Source organism: Melanerpes formicivorus, unplaced genomic scaffold (genome assembly GCF_026170545.1).
Source record: "Melanerpes formicivorus ecotype bairdi unplaced genomic scaffold, bMelFor1.0.p_v2 SCAF_54, whole genome shotgun sequence".
Lineage (NCBI taxonomy): Eukaryota > Metazoa > Chordata > Aves > Piciformes > Picidae > Melanerpes > Melanerpes formicivorus.
This window is the reverse complement of record NW_027142406.1, coordinates 2,799,644-2,822,043: the sequence shown is the minus strand read 5'-3', so window position 1 is coordinate 2,822,043 and position 22,400 is coordinate 2,799,644. Positions and strand designations below refer to the sequence as shown.

The following is a 22,400-nucleotide window of genomic DNA, read 5'->3' as shown; positions in this document are numbered from 1 at the left end:
GCTACGGAATAAGATGTTCAGAACAAGGGGACGATGTTCAGAACAAGGGGACACAGTCTCAAGCTGCGCCAGGGGAGGTTTAGACTCGAGGTGAGGAGGAAGTTCTTCACCGAGCGAGTCATTCGGCATTGGAACGGGTTGCCCAGGGAGGTGGTGGAGTCATCGTCCCTGGAGGCGTTCAAGAGGAGATTGGACGTGGTGCTTGGTGCCTACTCCTCCCTACTCTAGTCATGAGGTCTGTGTTGATAGGTTGGACTCGATGATCCTCGAGGTCCTTTCCAACCTAAGTTATACTGTGATACTGTGATACTGTGAACAAGCTTCTGGTTTTCCTTTTCATGTTTTAAGCCAACTGTTCAATAAAGGCATCTGAATAAACTTAGATTAAATGATCACATGCAGTGCTGAAAGTTAATGTTTTCATTGTGCAGCTTTGAAACAGATTAGACACTGTGGAAGAAAGCAGAATGTCAGAAGACATTGAAGAAATTGAGAAGGAAATAGAAACCGAACTAAGCAAAATCAGTGTTTCCTCCTGTGAAGCAGATGATCCAGACACAGAGGTAGCAGATGAAACTTTGAGTGACAGTGAGGCAGTAAGTATTCAGTGGGCTAAAACTGCCTCTATTTCAGCTTTAAAGTAGTACAGGCATTGGGAATCTTACCTGATGAATGAACTTTTCCCTGACATACCTACCCTGAGATTTCTTCTGAAAAGTAGTCTCAGTAGTATTGCTTCATAAAAAATGCAACCTCCTGTGGGGACAATATAAAGAGATTAATGTCAGTATACTGCTTTAATAAGAAAATCTAGGCTGTAGGTAATGATTTGGTTTAGAATCCTCTGAAGATAGAACATTTTAATAAAGCTAATGAGGTAGATGAAATCTGAATGACTAAACCAATGATTCTTCCTTTTAATCTGTATTTAAATCTTACAGAAGACTGTCTTGTGTTTGGAGACTTCATAATTTTATATATACTGGTGTTTCAAGTCCTTTTTTTTTTTTGGATGACTTTTTACTTTGGGGATAGATTTACCTCTGAAATCCAAAGTTATTTGGGTTCTTTTCACTTTTCACTTATTCACTTATTCACTTATTTCAGGCTTGTAGCAAAGGGGTTGATCTATAGAATATTACAGTAAATGATATTGATCATATGTGACTGCAAATCACATTTGATAGGAAATAAGCAAAGCAAGTTTGCAGATGACACCAAGCTGGGGACAGGTGTTGATCTGTCAGAGGGTAGGAGAGCTCTGCAGAGGGACCTTGACAGGCTGGACAGATGGGCAGAGTCCAAGAGCATGAGATTTAACACATCTAAGTGCTGGGTTCTACACATTGGCCACAACAACCCCATGCAGTGCTACAGGCTGGGGACAGAGTGGCTGGAGAGCGGCCAGGCAGAGAGGGACCTGGGGGTGCTGGTTGGCAGTAAGCTGAACATGAGCCAGCAGTGTGCCCAGGTGGCCAAGAAGGCCAATGGCATCCTGGCCTGGATCAGGAATAGTGTGGCCAGCAGAAGCAGGGAAGTCATTGTGCCCTGTACTCAGCACTGGTTAGGCCACATCTTGAGTCCTGTATCCAGTTCTGGGCCCCCCCAGTTTAGGAAAGATGTTGAGTTGCAGGAATGTGGAGGAGGAAGTTCTTCCCCATGAGAGTGGTGAAGTCCTGGAATGGGTTGTCCAGGGAGGTGGTTGAGACCCTGTCCCTGGAGGTGTTTAAGCCCAGGCTGGATGAGGCTCTGGCCAGCCTGATCTAGTGTGAGGTGTCCCTGCCCATGGCAGGGGGGTTGGAACTAGATGCTCCTTGTGGTCCCTTCCAACCCTGACTGATTCTATGATTCTGTCAGGTATTGACCTCTGCTCATAGCTGTGAGATGAAAATGTAGAATTCATGTCAAATGTTGTGTTTTTTCTAGATTTCAGAAGACTTGCCAGAGTCAGTTCTCTCCTATTTAAACTTTGTAAAGAGCCAAAATCAAGATGCTGAAAAGCTTATACTTCAAGACTTAGAAGATGAAGAAACAACAAGTAAGCAAGGATCACAGTTGAAATGTTTGTGTGCCTTACATTGTCAGTGAAAATTAGACTAGAAATAGAAATCCTGAGTAAAACAATGCAAACTTTTAAGCAGGGCAAGCTGCAAAATTAATTCATGCTGAAAATCTCTAGGAATAAAAGTGGATGAGGCCCTTAGTGCCGTGGTTTAGTTGATGAGATGGTGTTGGGTGACAGGTTGGACTCAATGATCTCAAAGGTCTTTTCCAACCTGGTTAATTCCGTATTCTGTATATACAATGCTGTCCTCTATGATTAACATCTGATTATGAATTGATCTGAACCACAGATCAAGCCAAGTTGCAGGATCATTCTCTGAAACAGGACCTAGGCCAGGCTTTTAATGAGAGTCTAAAATCAAGTCACTAGCCTGGGTTAAAAGTTCAAGACAGCGTTGAATGCCATAGGATGTATTTAAAGTCTGTCTTTAGAGATGTCCAAGCTAGCATTAAATGCAGTTGCTTTGTAGTTGGGAATGATATTGCTGTGCCAGCTGGGTGACTGAAGCAAGCTTATAGCATGAATAAACCTTTATTTAGAATAAACCAAACCAGGTTGGAAGAGACCTTCAAGATCATCGTGTCCAACCCATCAACCAATCCAACCCACCCAAACAGCTAACCCATGGCACCAAGCACCCCATCAAGTCACCTCCTGAACAGCTCCAATGATGGTGACTCCACCACCTCCCCGGGCAGCCCATTCCAATGGGCAATCACTCTCTCTGTATAGAACTTCTTCCTAATATCCAACCTGAACCTCCCCTGGCGCAGCCTCAGACTGTGTCCTCTTGTTCTGGTACTGGTTGCCTGGGAGAAGAGACCAACCCCCACCTGGCTACAAACTCCCTTCAGGTAGTTGTAGAGAGTCACCCCTGAGTCTCCTCCTCTCCAGGCTAAGCAACCCCAGCTCCCTCAGCCTCTCCTCACAGGGCTGTGTTCCAAACCCCTCACCAACTTTGTTGCTCTTCTCTGGACTCGTTCCAGCAAGTCAACCTCCTTCCTAAACTGAGGGGCCCAGAACTGGACACAGGACTCGAGGTGTGGCCTAACCAGTGCAGTGTCCAGGGGCAGAATGACCTCCCTGCTCCTGCTGGCCACACTGTTCTTAATGCAGGCCAGGATGCCATTGGCCCTCGTGGCTGCCTGGGCACACTGCAGGCTCATGTTCAGCCTGCCATCAACCAGCACCCCCAGGTCCCTCTCTGCCTGGCTGCTCTCCAGCCACTCTGACCCCAGCCTGTAGCACTGCCTGGGGTTGTTGTGGCCAATGTGCAGCACCTGGCACTTGGATGTGTTCAGTCTCCTGCCCTTGGACTGCCCATCTGTCCAGCCTGTCGAGGTCCCTCTGCAGAGCCTCTCTACCCTCCAGCAGATCAACTCCTGACCCCAGCTTGGTGTCGTCAGCAAATTTACTGCTGCTGGACTCAATGCCCTCATCCAGATCATCAATAAAGATGTTAAAGAGGATGGGGCCCAGCACTGATCCTTGGGGCACACCACTGGTGACTGGCCGCCAGCTGGATGTGGCACCATTCACCACCACTCTCTGGGCTCAGCCATCCAGTTTATATACCAGAGAGCTGCCATTAGAATAGAATAGAATAGAATAGAATAGAATAGAATAGAATAGACCAAACAAGGTTGGAAGAGACCTTCGAGATCATTGCTGTTCCATTCTAGTTTTTCACATCATTTTGGGGTTCACACTCATTTAGTGTAGCTGGTTTTGTGAACAAAGGTTCAATATTTTCTGTACACCTTGATATTTGAGGAAGATGGCCTTTATCATTATTTTGGTAGTGCTTTGTCAGCTTTTGGCTGATCTAAATAGAATCATAGAATCAGTCAGGGCTGGAAGGGACCACAAGAATCATCTAGTTCCAACCCCCCTGCCATGGGCAAGGACACCTCACACTAGACCAGGCTGGCCAGAGCCTCATCCAGCCTGGTCTTAAACACCTCCAGGGATGGGGCCTCAACCACCTCCCTGGACAACCCATTCCAGAACTTCACCACATACAAGTTCTACAGTATCTTTCTACACAGAAGATGTTCTGCTGTGTTCTGTGCTGTGGAGTTCTCTTTCATATTTATTGTCACTGAATTCTTACAATGTCATTGTGTACCACTTATGCATATTTGCTGCTTTTAATGTAGAAAATGTTTCCCACATACAGAAAGGACTGGGTTGGAAGGGACTTCCAGAAGTCATCTAGTCCACCCCCCTCTGCAGACAGCAGGGGCATCCCCAACAAGATCAGGTTGCCCAGAGCCCTGTGGAACCTCACCTTGAATATCTCCAGGGGTGGGGCTCCAACCACCTCCTTGGGCAACCTCTTCCAGTGCTCATGATAAAGAACTTGTTCCTAACATCCTATCTAAATCTACTCTTCTCTGCACTTGAGTAAAACTGGGTGTGTGGGGGGGTGGGGGTATCAGAGAGTGTTAAGAGTTTTAAAGGGAAAATAAAACAACAAACCTTCATTTTTATTTAAAGTAGCTGAGCAGCATAAAGCAGAACTGAGTTCTGTGATTCTGTGATTAGCAAGGGATTTTCTCTCTATATACTCAACTATATATTTGTTTCTCCCTTAGGTAATGTTTATGGAGTAGCTTCTTGCTATGCTTCAGATTACTTGTCAGAATTGGCTTCTGAAGATAATGAAGATCCAGAGCAATTTAAAGAAAGGGTATGACCATAAGCCAGCAATGTGCTCTTGTGGCCAGGAGGGCCAATTCCATTCTGGGGTAGATTAGAAGGGCTGTGACCAGTAGGTTGAGAGAGGTTCTCCTCCCCCTCTACTCTGCACTGGTGAGGGGGAATCTGGAATATTGTGTCCAGTTCTGGGCCCCTCAGTTCAAGAAAGACAGTGAGCTGCTTGAGAGAGTCCAGCACAGAGCTATGAGGATGATGAAGGGAGTGGAACATCTTCCATATGAGGAGAGACTGAGGGATCTGAGGGCTCTTTAGCTTGGAGAAGAGAAGACTGAGAGATGACCTCATCAGTGTTTATAAATATGTAAAGGGTGAGTGCCAAGAGGATGGAGCCAGGCTCTGCTGGGTGAAGCCCAATGGCAGCACAAGGGGCAGTAGTGGAAGACGAGGCTTAGAAAGTTTCATGTAAATATGAGGGAAAATTTTTCCCTGTGAGGGTGACAGAACACTGGAACAGGCTGCCCAGGGGGGTTGTGGAGTCTCCCTCTCTGGAGATATAAAATATCTGCCTGGATGTGTTCCTGTGTAATCTGCCCTAGGTGAACCTGCTCTGGCAGGGGGGTTGGACTGGATGATCTTTCGAGGTCCCTTCCAGCCCCTGACATTCTGTCATTCTGATTCTTTACTTAAACAATATTTACAGTGAATAAAATTCTATTAAGTAATGTAGATCACTTCCACTTGCTTTGTTGGCATCCTAAGGAGACCTATTTGTTTCCATTTGTTTCTCCCAGACTATCCAGAAGGCACTGAGATAAGTTTGTATACACTGTTCTTTGAAACTGGCTTATCAGCTGTAGTGTCTCTAAGTTTTAACGTTTGGAATAAATTCTCTGTTTCAGTAGTTGAGGTGCTGAGCACAAAAATGCAAATCAAAGAATCCTTTGTTGTTGAACTATTGGCAAAATATTATCTCAGCAGAATGATAACATTTTTAAACTTCTCTGTCTTACCCTTTAAATGATGATCAGGAGGATGTGCTACTATTACTCTTACTCCTAATATATTCTATTATTGTATAGAATATGTGAATATCATAATGTCTGTAGCTTTCAAATCCATAGGATTTGACTGAATAACTTAGAATCATAGAATCACAGAATCAACCAGGTTGGAAAAAACGTCAGAGATCGTCAAGTCCAACCTATTACCTATTACCTAACACCTCCTGACAACTAAACCATGGCTTCAAGTGCCACATCCAATCCTTTTTTGAACACCTCCAGGGACAGGGACTCCACCACCTCCCTGAGCAGCACACTCCAATGGCAAATTACTCTTTCTGGGAAGAACTTTCTCCTCACCACAAGCCTCTTCTTCCCCTGGCACAGCTTGAGACTGTGTCCTCTGGTGTTGGTTGCCTGGGAGAAGGGACGAACTCCCACCTGGCTACAACCTCCTTTCAGGTAGTTGTAGACACTAATAACGTCTGCCCCGTGCCCCTTCTTCGCCAGGCTACACAACCCCAGCTCACTCAGCTACCTCTCCTCACAGGGCTGTGCTCCAGACCCCTCCTCAGCCTTGTTGCCTTTCTCTGAATATGTTCAAGAGTCTCAATGTCCTTCTTGAGGAGCCCAGAACTGGACACAGGACTCAAGGTGTGGCCTAACCAGTGCTGTGTACAGGGCAGAACGACTTCCCTGCTCCTGCTGGCCACACAATTCTTGATGCAGGCCAGGATGCCATTTGCCTTCTTGGCCACCTGGACACACAACTGGCTCATATTCAGCTAGCTATCAACCAATACCCCCAGGTCTCTTTCTGCCTGGCTGCTCTCCAGCCACTCTGTCCCCAGCCTGTAGTATTACATGGGGTTATTGTGGCCAAAGTGCAGAACCCAGCACCTGGACTTGTTGAATGCCATCCTGTTGGACTCTGCCCATCTGTCCAGCCTGTCAAGGTCCCTCTGGAGTACTCTCCTACCCTCTAACAGATCAACACCTGCCCCCAGCTTAGTGTCATCTGCAAACTTACTGATGGTGGACTCAATCCCCTCATCCAGATCATCAATAAAGATATTGAATAGGACTGGGTCCAACACCAGGGGCTGAAGTTGTTAGGAAAATACAAACCTGTCTTTAATTCAATAACATTGTTGCCTGGCTTTTATTAGTGAGCACTTTTGCAAAACATGGTTGGGTTTTGGGTTGGCTTTTTTTTTGCTCTCAGAAGACATTGTTTAGAAGAGCACAATTACTTTGTGACTTCAGCTGCATTACAGATATTAATATATGCTCCAAGCATGTGATGAAGAGATGCTAAATGAGCAGGAATTCTTGCCAATAAAGAACAATGAAAGCAATATAGCAATCTTCATGCCCACTGCATTATGTTCAAACAGACTTGAGAACTTGCTCTGTAACTTGTCCTTCCCCTATGTGCATAACAGCATTAATGTATACAGTGCTTAGTTCTGCAGAATGTAAAGCAACTCCCAAGTACAACCCAGGCATTTTTCCAAGGCAAAATGTAAAAGATATTAAATCCATAGAAATTTTATGTGTTTGGGGAAATACTTCAGTATCTATTACACTAGAAAACACCCTTTTGACTGGTATGTTTCCATGATTCCCTGTCTAAAGCTTCCAGTCAGTAGTAAGTTTTATGCTGTTGTCGTATGATGGAAAAGTGATCTTTGTTCTGGAAGATGTTTATGATGTTCTGCTTTAAAATGTTGTTTCCTGTTTTGTGATGCCAATATTAGGTGCTGTTTGAAATTGAAAATGAGGGCCTCCAGATTGCTACAGCACCTAGCTGTAATGGCAATGATAATGAGGTCACTGATAACCATTTTCTTACAGGTAAGCAAATACATTAGTCACTTGGTTGAGCTGATCTTTAGCATCATAACCCTGCATCAGGGGAGATTTAGGATGGATGTCAGGAGGAAGATCTTCAGAGAAAGGGAGATTGGCCATGGGAAAGTGCTGCCCAGGGAGGTAGTAGAGTCACCATCACTGAAGATGTTTAGGAAGAGACTGGATGGGGTGGTTGGTGCCATGGTTTAGTTGATGAGATGGTGTTGGGTGATAGGTTGGACTCGATGATCTCGAAGGTCTTTTCCAACCTGGTTAATTCTATTCTATTCTATTCTATTCTATTCTATTCTATTCTATTCTATTCTATTCTATTCTACTCTACTCTACTCTACTCTACTCTACTCTACTGTACTCTATCTAGTGCCATGGTTTAGTTGATTAGATGGTGTTGGGTGATAGGTTGGACTCGATGATCTCGAAGGTCTTTTCCAACCTGGTTAATTCTATTCTATTCTAGTCTAGTCTACTCTATTCTATTCTATTCTATTCTATTCTATTCTATTCTACTCTACTGTACTCTACTGTACTCTATTCTATTCTATTCTATCTAGTGCCATGGTTTAGTTGATTAGATGGTGTTGGGTTATAGGTTGGGCTCAAGGATCTCAAAGGTCTTTTCCAACCTGGTTAATTCTATTCTATTCTATTCTAGTCTAGTCTAGTCTACTCTACTCTACTCTACTCTACTCTACTCTACTCTATTCTATTTAGTGCCATGGTTAAGTTGATTAAATGGTGTTGGGTGATCGGTTGGGCTCGAGGATCTCAAAGGTCTTTTCCAACCTGGTTAATTCTGTATTCTGGATTTTCAGATTTTCTGTTTCATGAGCATCATGACAGTCTTTGTAAAGATTTAGATGTTACAGTATGCAGTAGATTTTGACACTTCATGAACTAGACTTGAGTAAATACCTGTGCTTTTATCTCACTTCAGGATCACAAAATTATCCTTGTATTTGATGTCTTGATGGAAACTTGTTTCAAAAGATACTACTCAAAAAGTGATTTAAATTGTCATGAGCACAAATGGGAGCCAGGTGGTACTAAGCAAGTTATGCTTTAAGCCTTTTTCAGTTGTATAGGCTGGAAACATTTCCCTTTGCCATGGCCTTTGAGTGTTTTGAGGTGGAGTACATCATTTATATACAGAAGAAAATTAATCCTGAAGCTGAAGTGTAATCCTGAAATATTCATTGGTAGGACAAACCGGATTGCAGCAGAGTCAGCAAATGTGCATCAAGATAATATGACATCTCTGATAGAAAGACTCACATTATAGTTCTAATTTTTTGGTGAATGTACTAGCACAGAATCCTTTTCTTGTCATTATTTTTAAACTGTTTAACGTCTCCCAGCGCTCATAAGGAAATTAAAAGGTATTCTTGGTTGATTCTAACTTTGTAGCTGGTGTTGGAATGAGCATAAGCCTTACTCATCGAGAAGTGGAGGAGAAGTCTAGACAAGAATTTGAGCAGTGGAAGAAAAGACAAAAGGAGCTTGAAGATGAGAAAAAGGAGAAGTGGAAAGCTGAGAGGGAAGCACAGGCAAAACAGAATGAAGAGGAGCATGCAAGAAGGGTGCAGCGTCAGGAGGAATTTGAGGCTGAAAGAATAAAGTTAGAGCTGCTTCGTAAGGTAATCAATGATATTGAAGCCAATCCCTTCCCATCTACACTATACAAATTCAAGATCTAATGTGAAAAGAAGAGTACTATCCAAGACTGTCCTAAACTCTGTCTGCATGTGATACCACATTGACTTGTAGCACATATTTGAGTACTGTCTATTGGGGTCTGTGCATTGACTGTTTTGACCAACAGTTAATGAATTTGCTATGCCAAACATTAAATTATTCTTTTGGCTTTGCTGTTATGAAGTCTATTGTGATACCAGCTAAGATTAGAGGGTAGGAGGGCACTGCAGAGGACCTTGACAGGCTGGACAGATGGGCAGACTCCAACAGGATGGCATTTAACAAGTCCAGGTGCTGGGTTCTGCACTTTGGCCACAGCAACTCCATGCAGTGCTACAGGCTGGGGTCAGAGTGGCTGGAGAGCAGCGAGGCAGAAAAAGGGCCTGGAGGTACTGCTTGACAGCAGCTGAACATGAGCCAGCAGTGAGCCCAGGTGGCCAAGAAGGCCAATGGCATCCTGACCTGCATCAGAAATAGCTTGGCCAGCAGTAGAAGGGAAATCGTTCTGTCCCTGGACTCAGCACTGGTCAGGCCACACCTTGAGTACTGTGTCCAGTTCTGTGCTCCTCAGTTCAAGAAGGACATTGAGGTACTTGAATGTGTCCACAGAAGGGCAGCAAGGCTGGGGAGAGCGCAAGCTGTGTGAGGAGAGTTTGAGGGAGCTGGGATTGTTTAGCCTGGAGAAGAGGAGGCTCAGGGGAGACCTTATTGCCCTCTACAACTACCTGAAGGGAGGTTGTAGCCAGGTGGGGTTTTTTCTTGTCTCCCAGGCAACCAGCACCAGAACAAGAGGACACAGTCTCAAGCTGAGCAATCCCAGCTCACTCAGCCTGTCCTTGTAGCAGAGGTGTTCAAGCCCCCCATCATCTTTAATAGTAGTAGTACAGAATTTGGAGAGGAATGTAGTAGGTGTTTGGGTCATTACTGAGATTCTGACCCTCTAAAGATGTGGATTTTTCAGTACATGACCAAATCTGATGGAAGTGTGCAGATGTTTATTTTGTTCCACACACAGCTGAGTCCCTCCTTTTAATTCAGACATTCACAAAAGTGAACAGTTGGTAAGTCAAAGAGATGGAAGAGATTGGAGAGGAGGTGTTTTGTTATGTTCTAGGCTTTGTACAGTATTCACTTAAGTTAACTTGTTGTGCAGAAACACCAAGCATCAATAGAAGAGGAGTTACAGAAGGAGAAGAAAGCATGGAGAGACAAAACGATGCAACATGAGGTAAGGTTGTGCAGTGATCTTTTTGAGAACAGTTAATACAGCAGATTCTGTATATTAATCATAAAATCATAGAATCATAGAATTGTTAGGGTTGGAAGGGACCCCAAGTATCATCTATCATCTAGTTCCAACCCTCCTGCCATGGGCAGGGACCCCTTGCACTAGATCAGGTTGCTCTGAGCCACATCCAGCCTGGCCAGGGAGCTTCCACCACCTCTCTGGGCAACCTGTGCCAGGCTCTCACCACCCTCATGGGGAAGAACTTCTTCCTAACATCCAATCTGAATCTACCCAATTCCTAGTTTTGTTCCATTCCCCCCAGTCCTATCACTCCCTGACACCCTAAAAAGTTCCTCCCCAGCTTTCTTGTAGGCACCCTTCAGATACTGGAAGGCCACAATTAGGTCTTCTCAGAGCCTTCTCTTCTGCAGACTGAACAGCCCCAACTCCCTCAGTCTGTCCTCATAGGAGAGGTGCTCCAGCCCTCTGTTCATCCTCATGGCCCTTCTCTAGACACCTTCCAGTAATGATAAGTATGTGACAACACCCATCCTATTTTAAAAGTAGTTGAAGTCTATCCCAATTGTTCTGGCCTAGGAACTGATCATGAAGCTGCAGCTGCAAATGGAAGAGGAAAAAAAGGCCTTGGAAGAGAAGAAAGCAAAAGAAGGACAGCACCTGGCAGAACAACAAAGGACAGCAGCTGTGAAGATCCAAGCTGCGTTTAGATCATTTTTGGTTCATAAAAAGTATGCTCCCATCTTAAAGGAATGGAAAGATGAAATAAAAAGGAAGCAGAAAATGCTGGAAGAAATAGAGAAAGAAATGAAAGAAAAAGAAGAAAAATTGAGGGGGCGAATGGAAGAAAATAGGCAACAGAAAGCAGAGTTAAAACAGAAACAAGAAGAATTTGAAAGACAGGAACATTTGGACCAGGTGAGGAGACGTGAGGAATATGAGAAAAAGAAAGAAAGCCTGAGACCTGAAAAACAGCTGGAAACAAGAAGAGAAGAACAGAGGGGACTAGGAGAAAAAAGTGGGGAAGCTGTGATGAGCAAAAGGGAAGAAAATAAACAAGAAAACACAAAAGAGGATGAGCCGATAGAAAGCCCAAAAGCAATAGAGCAGAAGAAGGAGCTAAATGTGCAAACAGAGGAACAAAAAGAGAAACAGACTGAAATGATGGATGAAACAAACAGTTGGATGCTTCCAGCAGGAAGAAATTTGACACCAGCACCAAAAGAACTCGACTCTGAGAAGAAGGAACACGCTTCTCAAGTAAATGACGAGAACATACACACGAATTCAGTAACACATGTAGAAGAAAATTACTTACAAACTAAGGATCTTAATAAAGCTCCAAATATTCCTGCTTCAAAGGATGAAGCTGTTAATTTTGGAGCCAGTGACATGGCAGTAAGTAAAGCAAACAATATGTGCAGCAGCCCCCCAAATACCCAGCCAGATGCTAGTTGTAGCGAAGTCACAGATCAATTTTCGCAGTCTGAAACAAGGAAGAGTGCTGTGTTTCTAGTGGAAGATGCTAATGAAGAAGTCAGAGAGACCTGGGACATAACTCAAGATGTAGTGGAATGTTCCAGTAGAATAATTCTTCCTGATGATATTGAAAAGAAGAGAATAAACTGGATGAACGCATGTAAATCTTGGTCTAAAATACAGGAAGAAAACCAAAGCAAGCAAGTAACTAGAAAGAAACGACCAAGGAAAAGGTCAGGACACAAGATGCCCCCATTAAGTACACAAAAGATAATTCATAGTGGCCCTTGGAGTACTCTGCAGCAGGTAACTATGCACTGAATCATGAAAACATTCAGGTTGGAAAAGATCCTCAGGATCACAAAGTCCAGCCAAGAACCCTGCTCTACAAAGTTCACCCCTAAACTATATCCCCAAGCACCACATCCAAACCTCCTTGAAACACAACCAGGCCTGGGGACTCCACCACCTCCCTGGGCAGCACATTACAAAGCCTGACCACTCTTGATGTGAAATTTTTTTTCCTAATGTCCAGTCTAAACCTACCCTGTTGTAGTTTGAGGCCATTCCCTCTTGTTTTATCACTACCCGGGAGAAGTGACCAGCACCAGCCTCTCCTCAATGTCTTTTCAGGTAGTCATAGACAGCAATGAGGTGTGCCCTCAGCCTTCTCTTTTCCAAACTAACCATCCCCAGCTCCTTCTGTTGCTCTTCACAAGATTCTCCAGGCCCTTCACCAGCCTTGCACTCATTCCAGCAGAAGATTTAGGATGTAATGTGAAGCCATACCATCACTTTATCTTTTGACTTTGTTATGTCAGGAGAATGCTCTGTTGAAAGAGGAGGAGATCGTCACTGATAACACATGCTTACTGTGGGTGATCTATGGAACTCAGTAAGAATTTTTCCGCACCAGTGCAGAGTAAGGGCAATAAGAATGACTTCTGAATTCCTGGCAGCATTGTGGAGCAGATTGGTGGGATTATTAGTCTTCAGATGATTAGTACTATCTTAAGCCTGTAAAAAGCAAGAGCCCCTAACTTCTATTTTCTGCTGAATTAACATGGTTTTGCCTTGGTTATCAGGATGCTCTTTTCAGTCCCTGCTCATCTAGCCACTTGGTTTTGAGAAGACCAATCTCTTCCAGAACCAAGACATTGCTCATCAGCTTACAGATAGTGTTTTGCCATAAAGAACATCACTTGGCTTATGATAGTGTGATGGGAAGCAACTCAGATTATTGCTTCTTTTGCTTATTGTTAATCTTACCACCCTTTCAAATTCAATGTCATTAGCACAGCATCAGTTTTATTTCTTTTAGGGTGATTTTGAGAATCAAACAGATTGTTTTCACAATAAACTTCCCCCACATAACAGATGAAACTTACCATTGCCATCTGTTTCTAGAGGAAAGGATTAGGATCAGTTACTTGCATTTTCTCAAGCGCTAATAGTAGCTTTGCTCTCTTTCCTTTCAAAGAAAACCACAGTGTGCCATTATACAACAAAGGTTCACGGTACAAACAATGAATTTTATTTATCCATCAATGCCTTTAGGTGACAACACTCACACTTGAAGATTTGCCAGCTTGCAGTCTCTCAACGTTGTCTCAGTGTTCAAGTCTTCAAGTTTTGACTCTGAGGCGCTGTGGACTTGTAGCGCTGGAAGGACTAAGTGACTGCAAAGACCTGAAGTATATCAATGTGGAGGTATCAGGCATATATGATTTTCTTATTATAACCTGTTGGGGGAGAAGTGCCAGTATTGCTGCTTAAGTGCTTATGCAGTTGTGTCCAACTGCATAAACACTTGAAGATTTGCCAGCTTGCAGTCTCTCAACGTTGTCTCAGTGTTCAAGTCTTCAAGTTTTGACTCTGAGGCGCTGTGGACTTGTAGCGCTGGAAGGACTAAGTGACTGCAAAGACCTGAAGTATATCAATGTGGAGGTATCAGGCATATATGATTTTCTTATTATAACCTGTTGGGGGAGAAGTGCCAGTATTGCTGCTTAAGTGCTTATGCAGTTGTGTCCAACTGCATAAACAACTTTTAGTATCTTGGGAGCAAAGGAATATCCAAAGGAAACCTGCATACATCTCTACCCACAGTTGCAGGTAGCACCTCAGTGTAGTCAGTGTGTTAATTCATGAATGGGAATTAGACTCCTTGGCTTAATTACTTTGTTACAAAGATAGGGAATTCAATTTCTTATGGTTGAGTGCCTGCAGGTGGAAAACAGAAGAAAACAACAGGGGCAGCAAATAGTGAAATGAAAATCTGAGGAAGCATGATTAAAGTGACCTGGGAAGGGGATGTTAAAAGAGCACGATCACTTGGGCAAGAAACATGAGCTGGAGATAGTGTTAATGTTTCTGACCAAAATATCTCTAAAATGCAGATTTTCATTGTTAGTAAATAGGATTCCAGCAAAGTCATGATTAGTGTCTGGTAAAAATGATTTCTATGCATTTTTTTTTTCCAGTTCAGTCTCCCAGGATCTGGGAAGGTAGGAAAGCATATATGGAAAAGAGTACTCTGTCCTTAACTTCTCCTTACACTTCTCATTTGAACTCCTGGATATTTTCAGAGCCAAAATGGGGTTCAAGATATATTTTTTGGTCTCTCCCAGGTGGATAAAAGGCAGCTTCTATGACTCATCAATTTATTTTCCTACTGGAAAGCAATAGAGATACCCATACTCCTAGCTGGAAGTTTAGGGGTAGAGCAAGCAATTATTGCAATTACCATATTTTCACACTTAATTCTGCTATTTAATATTCTCATTGCAGGAAAACCATATTCAGATAATTAACTGTGACCATCTAGAAAATCTCTGTGTTCTGATTCTGAATAAGAACCACCTTACATCAGTTTATGGCTTAGATGACTGCATAAAGCTCCAAAATCTTGAACTTTCCTACAACAGAATCACTCACATTGGTAAGCAAATTAATGAAAAATTTATCCAATTTGTATACCAATATTTGAGCTGTTTATATTCAGAACTATACCTTCGTTGGATTCAGGGCCAGCCAGCTGCTAACCTCAGGAATACAATAAACCAGGTTGGAAGAGACCTTTGAGATCATTCAGTCCAATCTATCATCCAACACCATCTAATCAACTAAACCATGGCATCAAGTGCCTCATCCAGTCTCTTCCCAAATACCTCCAGTGATAGTGACTCCAGCACCTCTCTGGGCAGCACATTCCAATGACCAATCTCTCTTTCTGGGATGAACCTCTTCCTAACATCCAGCCTAAACCTCCCCTGGCACAGCTTGAGACTGTGTCCTCTTGTTCTGGTGCTGGTTGCCTGGGAGAAGAGACCAACCCCCACCTGGCTACAACCTCCCTTCAGGTAGTTGTAGACAGCAAGAAGGTCTCCCTTGAGCCTCCTCTTCTCCAGGCTAAGCAACCCCAGCTCCCTCAGCCTCTCCTCACAGGGCTGTGCTCCAGACCCCTCCCCAGCCTTGTTGCCCTTCTCTGGACACCTTCCAGCAACTCAACATCTTTCCTAAACTGAGGAGCCCAGAACTGGACACAGGACTCAAGGTGTGTCCTAACCAGTGCTGAGTATAGGGGCACAATGACTTCCCTACTCCTGCTGGCCACACTGGTCCTGATTCAGTCCAGGATGCCATTGGCACCTGGGCACACTGCTGGCTCATGTTCAGCCTACTATCAACCAGTATCCCCAGATCCCTTTCTGCCTGGCTGCTCTCCAGCCACTCTGACCCCAGCCTGTAGCACTGCACGGGGTTATTGTCTGCAAATGACATATAATATGTAAGTAACCTGATTTCAGTTTATTCAAATAAACAATCAATATAAAGCTTAGCCTTGCAACTGCAGAGAATTGAGAATTTCAGTGTGTTCCTGACTGCCACAATAAGTTATATAGGAATTGTATTACCGCTCTGAGGCTTTGAACCCTGCTAAACACTGGACTAAATTTTTTACTTTCTGCTAAAATGCTGCTCATTTTGGCTCCAAACTACTGTTCTGTATTTGCCTCCCACTCTGGCTCGTTGCTCCAAAGCTGGAAAAAAGTCTGTGGTAAAATCATGGAAATCATTTAGGCACAGCAAGTGGGCCAACCTCTCTTATATTTATGTTTGTTAGGGCCAACAACTGGCAGACAAGGGTACCTTTTGCATGCAGTTAACTGCTAAGGATTTACATGCACCAAGATCACTCAACAGATGCATCAGTACGTAATATCTTTCTGCCAGGTGATAGCTGTTTTCTGTTGGCCAGCCAGGACTTTTTCAGATCCTCTACTTGTACTGCCAGACTGTAAAGACCTTAAGGGGTTATATTGTGACTCAGCTTCTGTCAAGCTAAATATTGTATTTAAATCTTTGTGTTATGTAGATTTGATGAGGATCCAGAGCCTTTTCTACTGACAGAAGGTTAGGGAAGTGTAGTGCAGTGAAAATAATCAAGAGCTTTGCTGTGTCGAAGTGGAGAAACCAATTTTTTGTAGCGTGATGCATGGAAGGAAGGCCATTAATGGTCTCTCAAAAGTAACATTAACAGCTGAGAAAAGGTAGTAGTAAATTGCTGGATCATTACTTGAAAGGGAGCTCTCAAGGCTTGAAAGCAGCAAATTTCCTTTAAGAAGGCAGCAGAGCAGATGGTAGAACAAAACTAGATTTAACAGCCCCCCTTATACTCCAGGGACTTAGGTTTTAGTTCATGACATACTGTGAAAGGCCACCAAAATGCAGGTGATTGGAACTTCAGCATTAGCAGAGACCAATCAATCTTCAGGGATTTGTCCATTGAAATAAAATCTTAAGGCCAAGAAAAGAAAAACAAAAATGGTTGTGAGGAAATAATTAGTTTTGTATAAATTGAACGTGTCCAGAGAAGGGCAATGCGGCTGGGGAGAGGCCTTGAGCACAAACCCTGTGAGGAGAGGCTGAGGGAGCTGGGGTTGTTTAGCCTGCGGAAGAGGAGGCTCGGGGTGACCTCATTGCTCTCTACAACTACCTGAAGGGAGGTTGTAGCCAGGTGGGGGTTGGTCTCTCTTGGCAACCAGTACCAGAACAAGAGGACACAGTCTCAAGCTGCGCCAGGGGAAGTTTAGGCTGGAGGTGAGGAGAAAGTTCTTAGCTGACAGAGAGTTGTTAGCCATTGGAATGTGCTACCCAGGGAGGTGGTGGAGTCACCATCCCTGGAGGTGTTCAAGAGGGGATTGGATGTGGCACTTGGTGCCATGTTTTAGTCATGAGGTCTGTGGTGACAGGTTGGACTTGGTGATCTTTGATGTCCCTTCCAACCTTGGTGATTCTGTGATACTGTGAAACATGAAACCTGAGAAAGTGGTTTTCTGTTTGTGTTCTTAGCCTGTGCTAAACATGAAAGTGTTACTTGGAAAGATTGTAGAGCTGGGAATGGAAAAGAGATAAGGAGATTTTGATTTGGATTTCATTTCTCTAGTGATTTAGACTCTTAAATTTCTTTATAGCTACTTTTATTTTCCTGATGGACAACTGGAAGATAAATATAAAACAATTATTAAGCTGATAGGTGGAATGCATTCACATAAGGCACTTTTATAATGAAAGCATTTCCACTGTTAAAAACCAGCTTGAAATATATGAACATGGGTAATGGGATTCCATGAGACATCACATGGAAATTTTTTTGCTCATGGAAGATTTGGAATATTAGTATTTGTAAACAAGTGTTTATAATGCCTGAGAATAAAGGTGTTGGAATGTTGATGCTGACTGTAAAATAAACTGCTTAAAGAAGGCCACATGATTAGCATGAATGTGGCCAATAATACTGGTGAAGTTAGAATGGAATGGAATGGAATGGAATGGAATGGAATGGAATGGAATGGAATGGAATGGAATGGAAGAATAGAATAGAATAGAATAGAATAGAATAGAATAGAATAGAATAGAATAGAATAGAATAGAATAGAATAGAATAGAATCAACAAGGTTGGAAAGACCTCAAGGATCATCAAGTCCAACCTGTCACTCAGCACCTCATGACTACTAGACCACGGCACCAAGTGCCATGTTCAGTCCCCTCTTAAACACCTCCAGGGATGGTGACTCCACCACCTCCCTGGGCAGCACATTCCAATGGCCAATTACTCTTTCTGGGAAGAACTTTCTCCTCATCTCCAGCCTAAACCTCCCCCGGTGCAGCTTGAGACTGTGTCCTCTCATTCTGCTGCTGGTTGCCTGGGAGAAGAGACCAACCCCCTCCTGGCTACAACCTCCCTTCAGGTAGTTGTAGACAGCAATGAGGTCTCCCCTGAGCCTCCTCTTCTCCAGGTTAAAAAATCCCAGCTCCCTCAGCCTCTTTTAGTAACTTAATGTAGGAACTTTCAAGCATATTATGATTTTTTTGATGAATTTTTTTCTTCTTTCAATGAAATACAACATCAGTAGGGGAAAAGTTAGAATTGCCAGAAACCCCTTAAAAATAACACTAAAAATATGAACAATATGTCTTAATGATGCTTTCACCCTTTAAGAATGCATGCTCACAAAGTAAGTAATTGGATCAGTAATACCCTGGAGTTCAGTGTGTATGTTTGTGTTTGGAGGATGAATGCTTGGGTTCATTTTTTTTTCTGACACAGAATGCATCATTTTGACTTGAATTGTAGAAGATTCTTTTGTAGGGTGTCTGTTGCTGTTGTGTGTTGGCTAAAATCCTGGCAGTGCTGAGAATAGCAGTGCATAGCTGTGGCTAGTTGAAAATGTTTCTTTGAACCTGCTCATGTGAAGAAAGCACATACAAGGGTTGGGTTTTTTTCCAATCAGATACCTTTCCATTTTGGAGGGTTTTTTTCCCAGTCTGGTTTTTTCATGTTCACTGTCAGCTTTCACACCTCTCTGTGTCACACAGAGAAGGTACTGCAGAGCTTATGAGGAAAGGCTGAGAGCCCTGAGGCTCTTTAGTCTGGAGAGAAGACTACTGAGAGGAGATCTAATAAATGTTTATAAATATCTGAGGGCTGGGTGTAAGGAAGGAAGGGAAAGCCTCTGCTCACTTGTGCCCTGGGATAGGACAAGAAGCAATGGATGGAAACTGCAGCACAGGAAGTTCCACCTCAACATGAGGAAGAACTTTTTTACTGCAATGGTCACGGAGCACTGGAAGAGGCTGCCCAGAGAAGCTGTGGAGTCTCCTTTGGAGACTTCCCAGCCCCATCTGGATGTGCTCCTGTGTGACCTGTTCTGGATTCTATGGTCCTGCTCTTGCAGGGGGGTTGGACTGGAATATATTCAGAGGTCCCTTCCAACCCCTAACATCCTGTGATAGATAAGACACCTAACAGCTGATAGACAACAGCCTCCAACAGCACTTCACAAACTGGTGAGAGCTACTTCCATATAGATTCTCCACAAGCCTGGTTTTCAACAGGAGGCATTTTCCCATCTACTGCTGTAGCTGTTGCTGGTGACACTGTATGTGAAACAGACAATAGCTGGAAATGGGCAGAAGACTTTCATGCTTATTTTTAATTTTGCATGTGTGCAGAAGCAGCATTGAAATACCAGCTGTTTGTAGTACATTATTCCCTCACTGTCTGTGTTTCTGTTGGACTGCATTTGATAGTTCCAGAATAGATTGTGATCCCATCATATGGAGTTTGGCATCTCTGTTCTGAATGACATTCACTCTCATTAAACAAGGCAGATGGGAAGGAGATGTAACAAAGGTTCTTTATGCAGCATGCAGGGCAGGACATTTCTAGATCCTGTATTATCACAGGATGTTAGGGGTTGGAAGGGACCTCTGGAGATCTTCTAGTCCAATCCCCCTGCCAGAGCAGGACCATAGAATCTAGCACAGGTTGCACAGGAACACAGGGCTGGAAAGTCTCCAGAGAAGGAGACTCCACAACCTCTCTGGGCAGCCTGCTCCAGTGCTCTGTCACTCTTACAGTAAAGAAGCTCTTCTTCATGTTGAGGTGGCACCTCCTGTGCTGCAGTTTCCATCCATTGCTCCTTGTCCTATCCCAGGGCTCAAGTGAGCAGAGGCTGTCCCTTCCTTCCTGACACCCAGCCCTCAGATATTAGATCCCTTCTCAGTCTTCTCCTCACCAGACTAAACAGCGGCAGGTCTCTCAGCCTTTCCTCATAAGGCAGTGCTCAAGTCCCTTAATCGTCCTTGCAGCCTTCTGTTGGACACTCTCAAGTATAGCCCTGTCCCTCTAACTCCCTACTCCTTGCCTTTTCTTACTCTATGTGCAGTCAGTCCTCTCTGTCCTTCTCCACACTAATGCAGTGCTTTTAAAATTTCCAGTACTGCTATGCTGATCACTTAAAAGTGGAGATTTAAGGCACCGCTCATGGGCAGGGAGGTGCTGGAAGCTGTTAATTGAAACGAATTTGTCTTGCGACCACTAGATGGTGCTGGTTCCTTTTTGATCTCTACCTAAGCCTGAAAGAAAACTGAGCCCTAACTCTTCAACAGTCAGGATCCTATGTCACGGACATGGTTGCAATTCTTTCGGAATAATTAAATGTTCGTATATTTATTTCCCAAAGCAGAGTTTGGAAGTTACAGTATGGGACGTTTGGGACATTTGGGTTAGATGTAGGATAGCTTTGTAAGATCAGGTGATTGTGTTAGGCACTAGGTGCTTTCCATTTTTAAATTGCTATGGTGTGAAGGCTTACATTTAATTGGAGTTTTTAAAATGTGCTGCTATTGGCATTTAAATGTTTTGGTTGTTTGGTTTGGGGTTGGTGTTGTTTGGGTTTTTTTGGGTTTTTTTTTTGCTTTTCTTTTCTCCTTATCATTCATTTTCTTTTTAAACTTCCTCTTCTGTATTCTCAGTAATCTCTGGTGCAAGCTGGCCTTTGGTCTCACAGTATCACACAGTATCACCAAGGCTGGAAGAGACCTCAAAGATCATCAAGTCCAACCTGTCACCACAGACCTCATGACTAGACCATGGCACCAAGTGCCACGTCCAATCCCCACTTGAGCACCTCCAGGGATGGTGACTCCACCACCTCCATGGGCAGCACATTCCAATGGCGAACGACTTTCTCCTCACCTCCAGCATAAACCTCCCCTGGTGCAGCTTGAGACTGTGTCCTCTTGTTCTGGTACTGCTTGCCTGGGAGAAGAGACCAATTCCCTCCTGGCTACAACCTCCCTTCAGGGAGTTGTAGAGAGCAAGAAGGTCTCCCCTGAGCCTCCTCTTCTCCAGGCTAAACAATCCCAGCCTCTCCTGACAGGGCTTATGCTCAAGGCCTCTTCCCAGCCTCCTTGCCCCTCTCTGGACATGTTCAAGTGTCTCAATATCCTTAAATTGAGGAGCCCAGAACTGGACACAGTACTCAAGGTGTGGCCTAACCAGTGCAGAGTACACAACCCAGTTCACTCTCAGGAACAATCATAAAGACATTAACCTCTGTAAAGCTCACACAACTTCCTTTTGGGAACTTGGCAATTTCTGCATGAAATAAGGAAAAGTATTACCTCAAATAACCCTGCAAAGAATACATAAAAGAAAAGTAAATTAGGGACATGGTTTAGTGTTGACTGGTAGTGCTGGGTTGAGGGTTGGACTAGATGATCTTTGAGGTCTTTTCCAGCCAAATATATTCTGTGATTCAGCAGTGCCTTGTTTTAGATATATTTCAGAAAGGAAGTCTGTCCCATCAAAGGTGTTTCAGTACAAGTATGCAGAAAACCTGTTTGGACTCATCAGTGCTATTGCAGAACACCTAACACATGTAAGACTGTGGAAAGGCAGTGTGACTCTTGGTGTTCTAGGAGTGTGGTTGGGAAAAACTCTGTGAAAGAACAAACATTGACAAGAAGCTTTCCCTTTGCATCTTATTGGGGTGGAGATTATGCACATTCTTGCTGTTTAGCTGGCAGGAGTAAGTTTGTTGAGTGTGTAATGGCTGTAGAAGTGCAGTTTCAAACACTTAAAGGCATTACATTGTCTTTCTACATTTTTTCATCAAAAATATTTTATTGCACAATTCCTTCACCAAGGTGCACTTAAATAATAGACAGGGTGCTGGTCTAAGTTTTGCCACAGTTTGTCCTCATTTTGCTAATGTCTTGAAAAGAAGCCTTTTAAAAGTGGAATAATGAAAATTACATTTTCAACCTAAATACTCTTTCCATTCTGAGGGGTAATTTGCAGAAGGCTGTTAACATTTCACTGAGCCCATAGGTTTTGAGCAGGGGTTGTATAAATGCTTTAAGCATGGTAAGTATAATTTATCACTGAAAGAAGAAGGTTCTGTTCCCACAGAAGGTCTAAGAGGGTTATGAATGGTTAAACACAATCAGAAATCTGTGAACTGGTACACATTGTGTATTTTGTAGGGTCAAAATACAGCAGTTATTTATAAGCCTTACACAGAACTA

At 43.5% G+C, this 22,400-nt stretch overlaps 1 protein-coding gene across 1 annotated transcript in view; it reads left to right on the top strand.

Moving 5' to 3' along the window:
* Positions 1-437: 437 nt before the first annotated feature.
* LRRIQ1 (leucine rich repeats and IQ motif containing 1) overlaps positions 438-22,400 on the top strand; it is a 132,602-nt gene continuing 110,639 nt past the window's right edge. Inside the window, exons 1-9 of the mRNA XM_068160872.1 lie at positions 438-596; positions 1,927-2,038; positions 4,663-4,757; positions 7,488-7,584; positions 9,007-9,236; positions 10,448-10,522; positions 11,120-12,325; positions 13,577-13,729; positions 14,810-14,960. Of these exons, the coding sequence (XP_068016973.1) occupies positions 468-596; positions 1,927-2,038; positions 4,663-4,757; positions 7,488-7,584; positions 9,007-9,236; positions 10,448-10,522; positions 11,120-12,325; positions 13,577-13,729; positions 14,810-14,960 (2,248 nt within the window). The 5' untranslated portion in view covers positions 438-467. The remainder of the gene's footprint in view (positions 597-1,926; positions 2,039-4,662; positions 4,758-7,487; positions 7,585-9,006; positions 9,237-10,447; positions 10,523-11,119; positions 12,326-13,576; positions 13,730-14,809; positions 14,961-22,400) is intronic.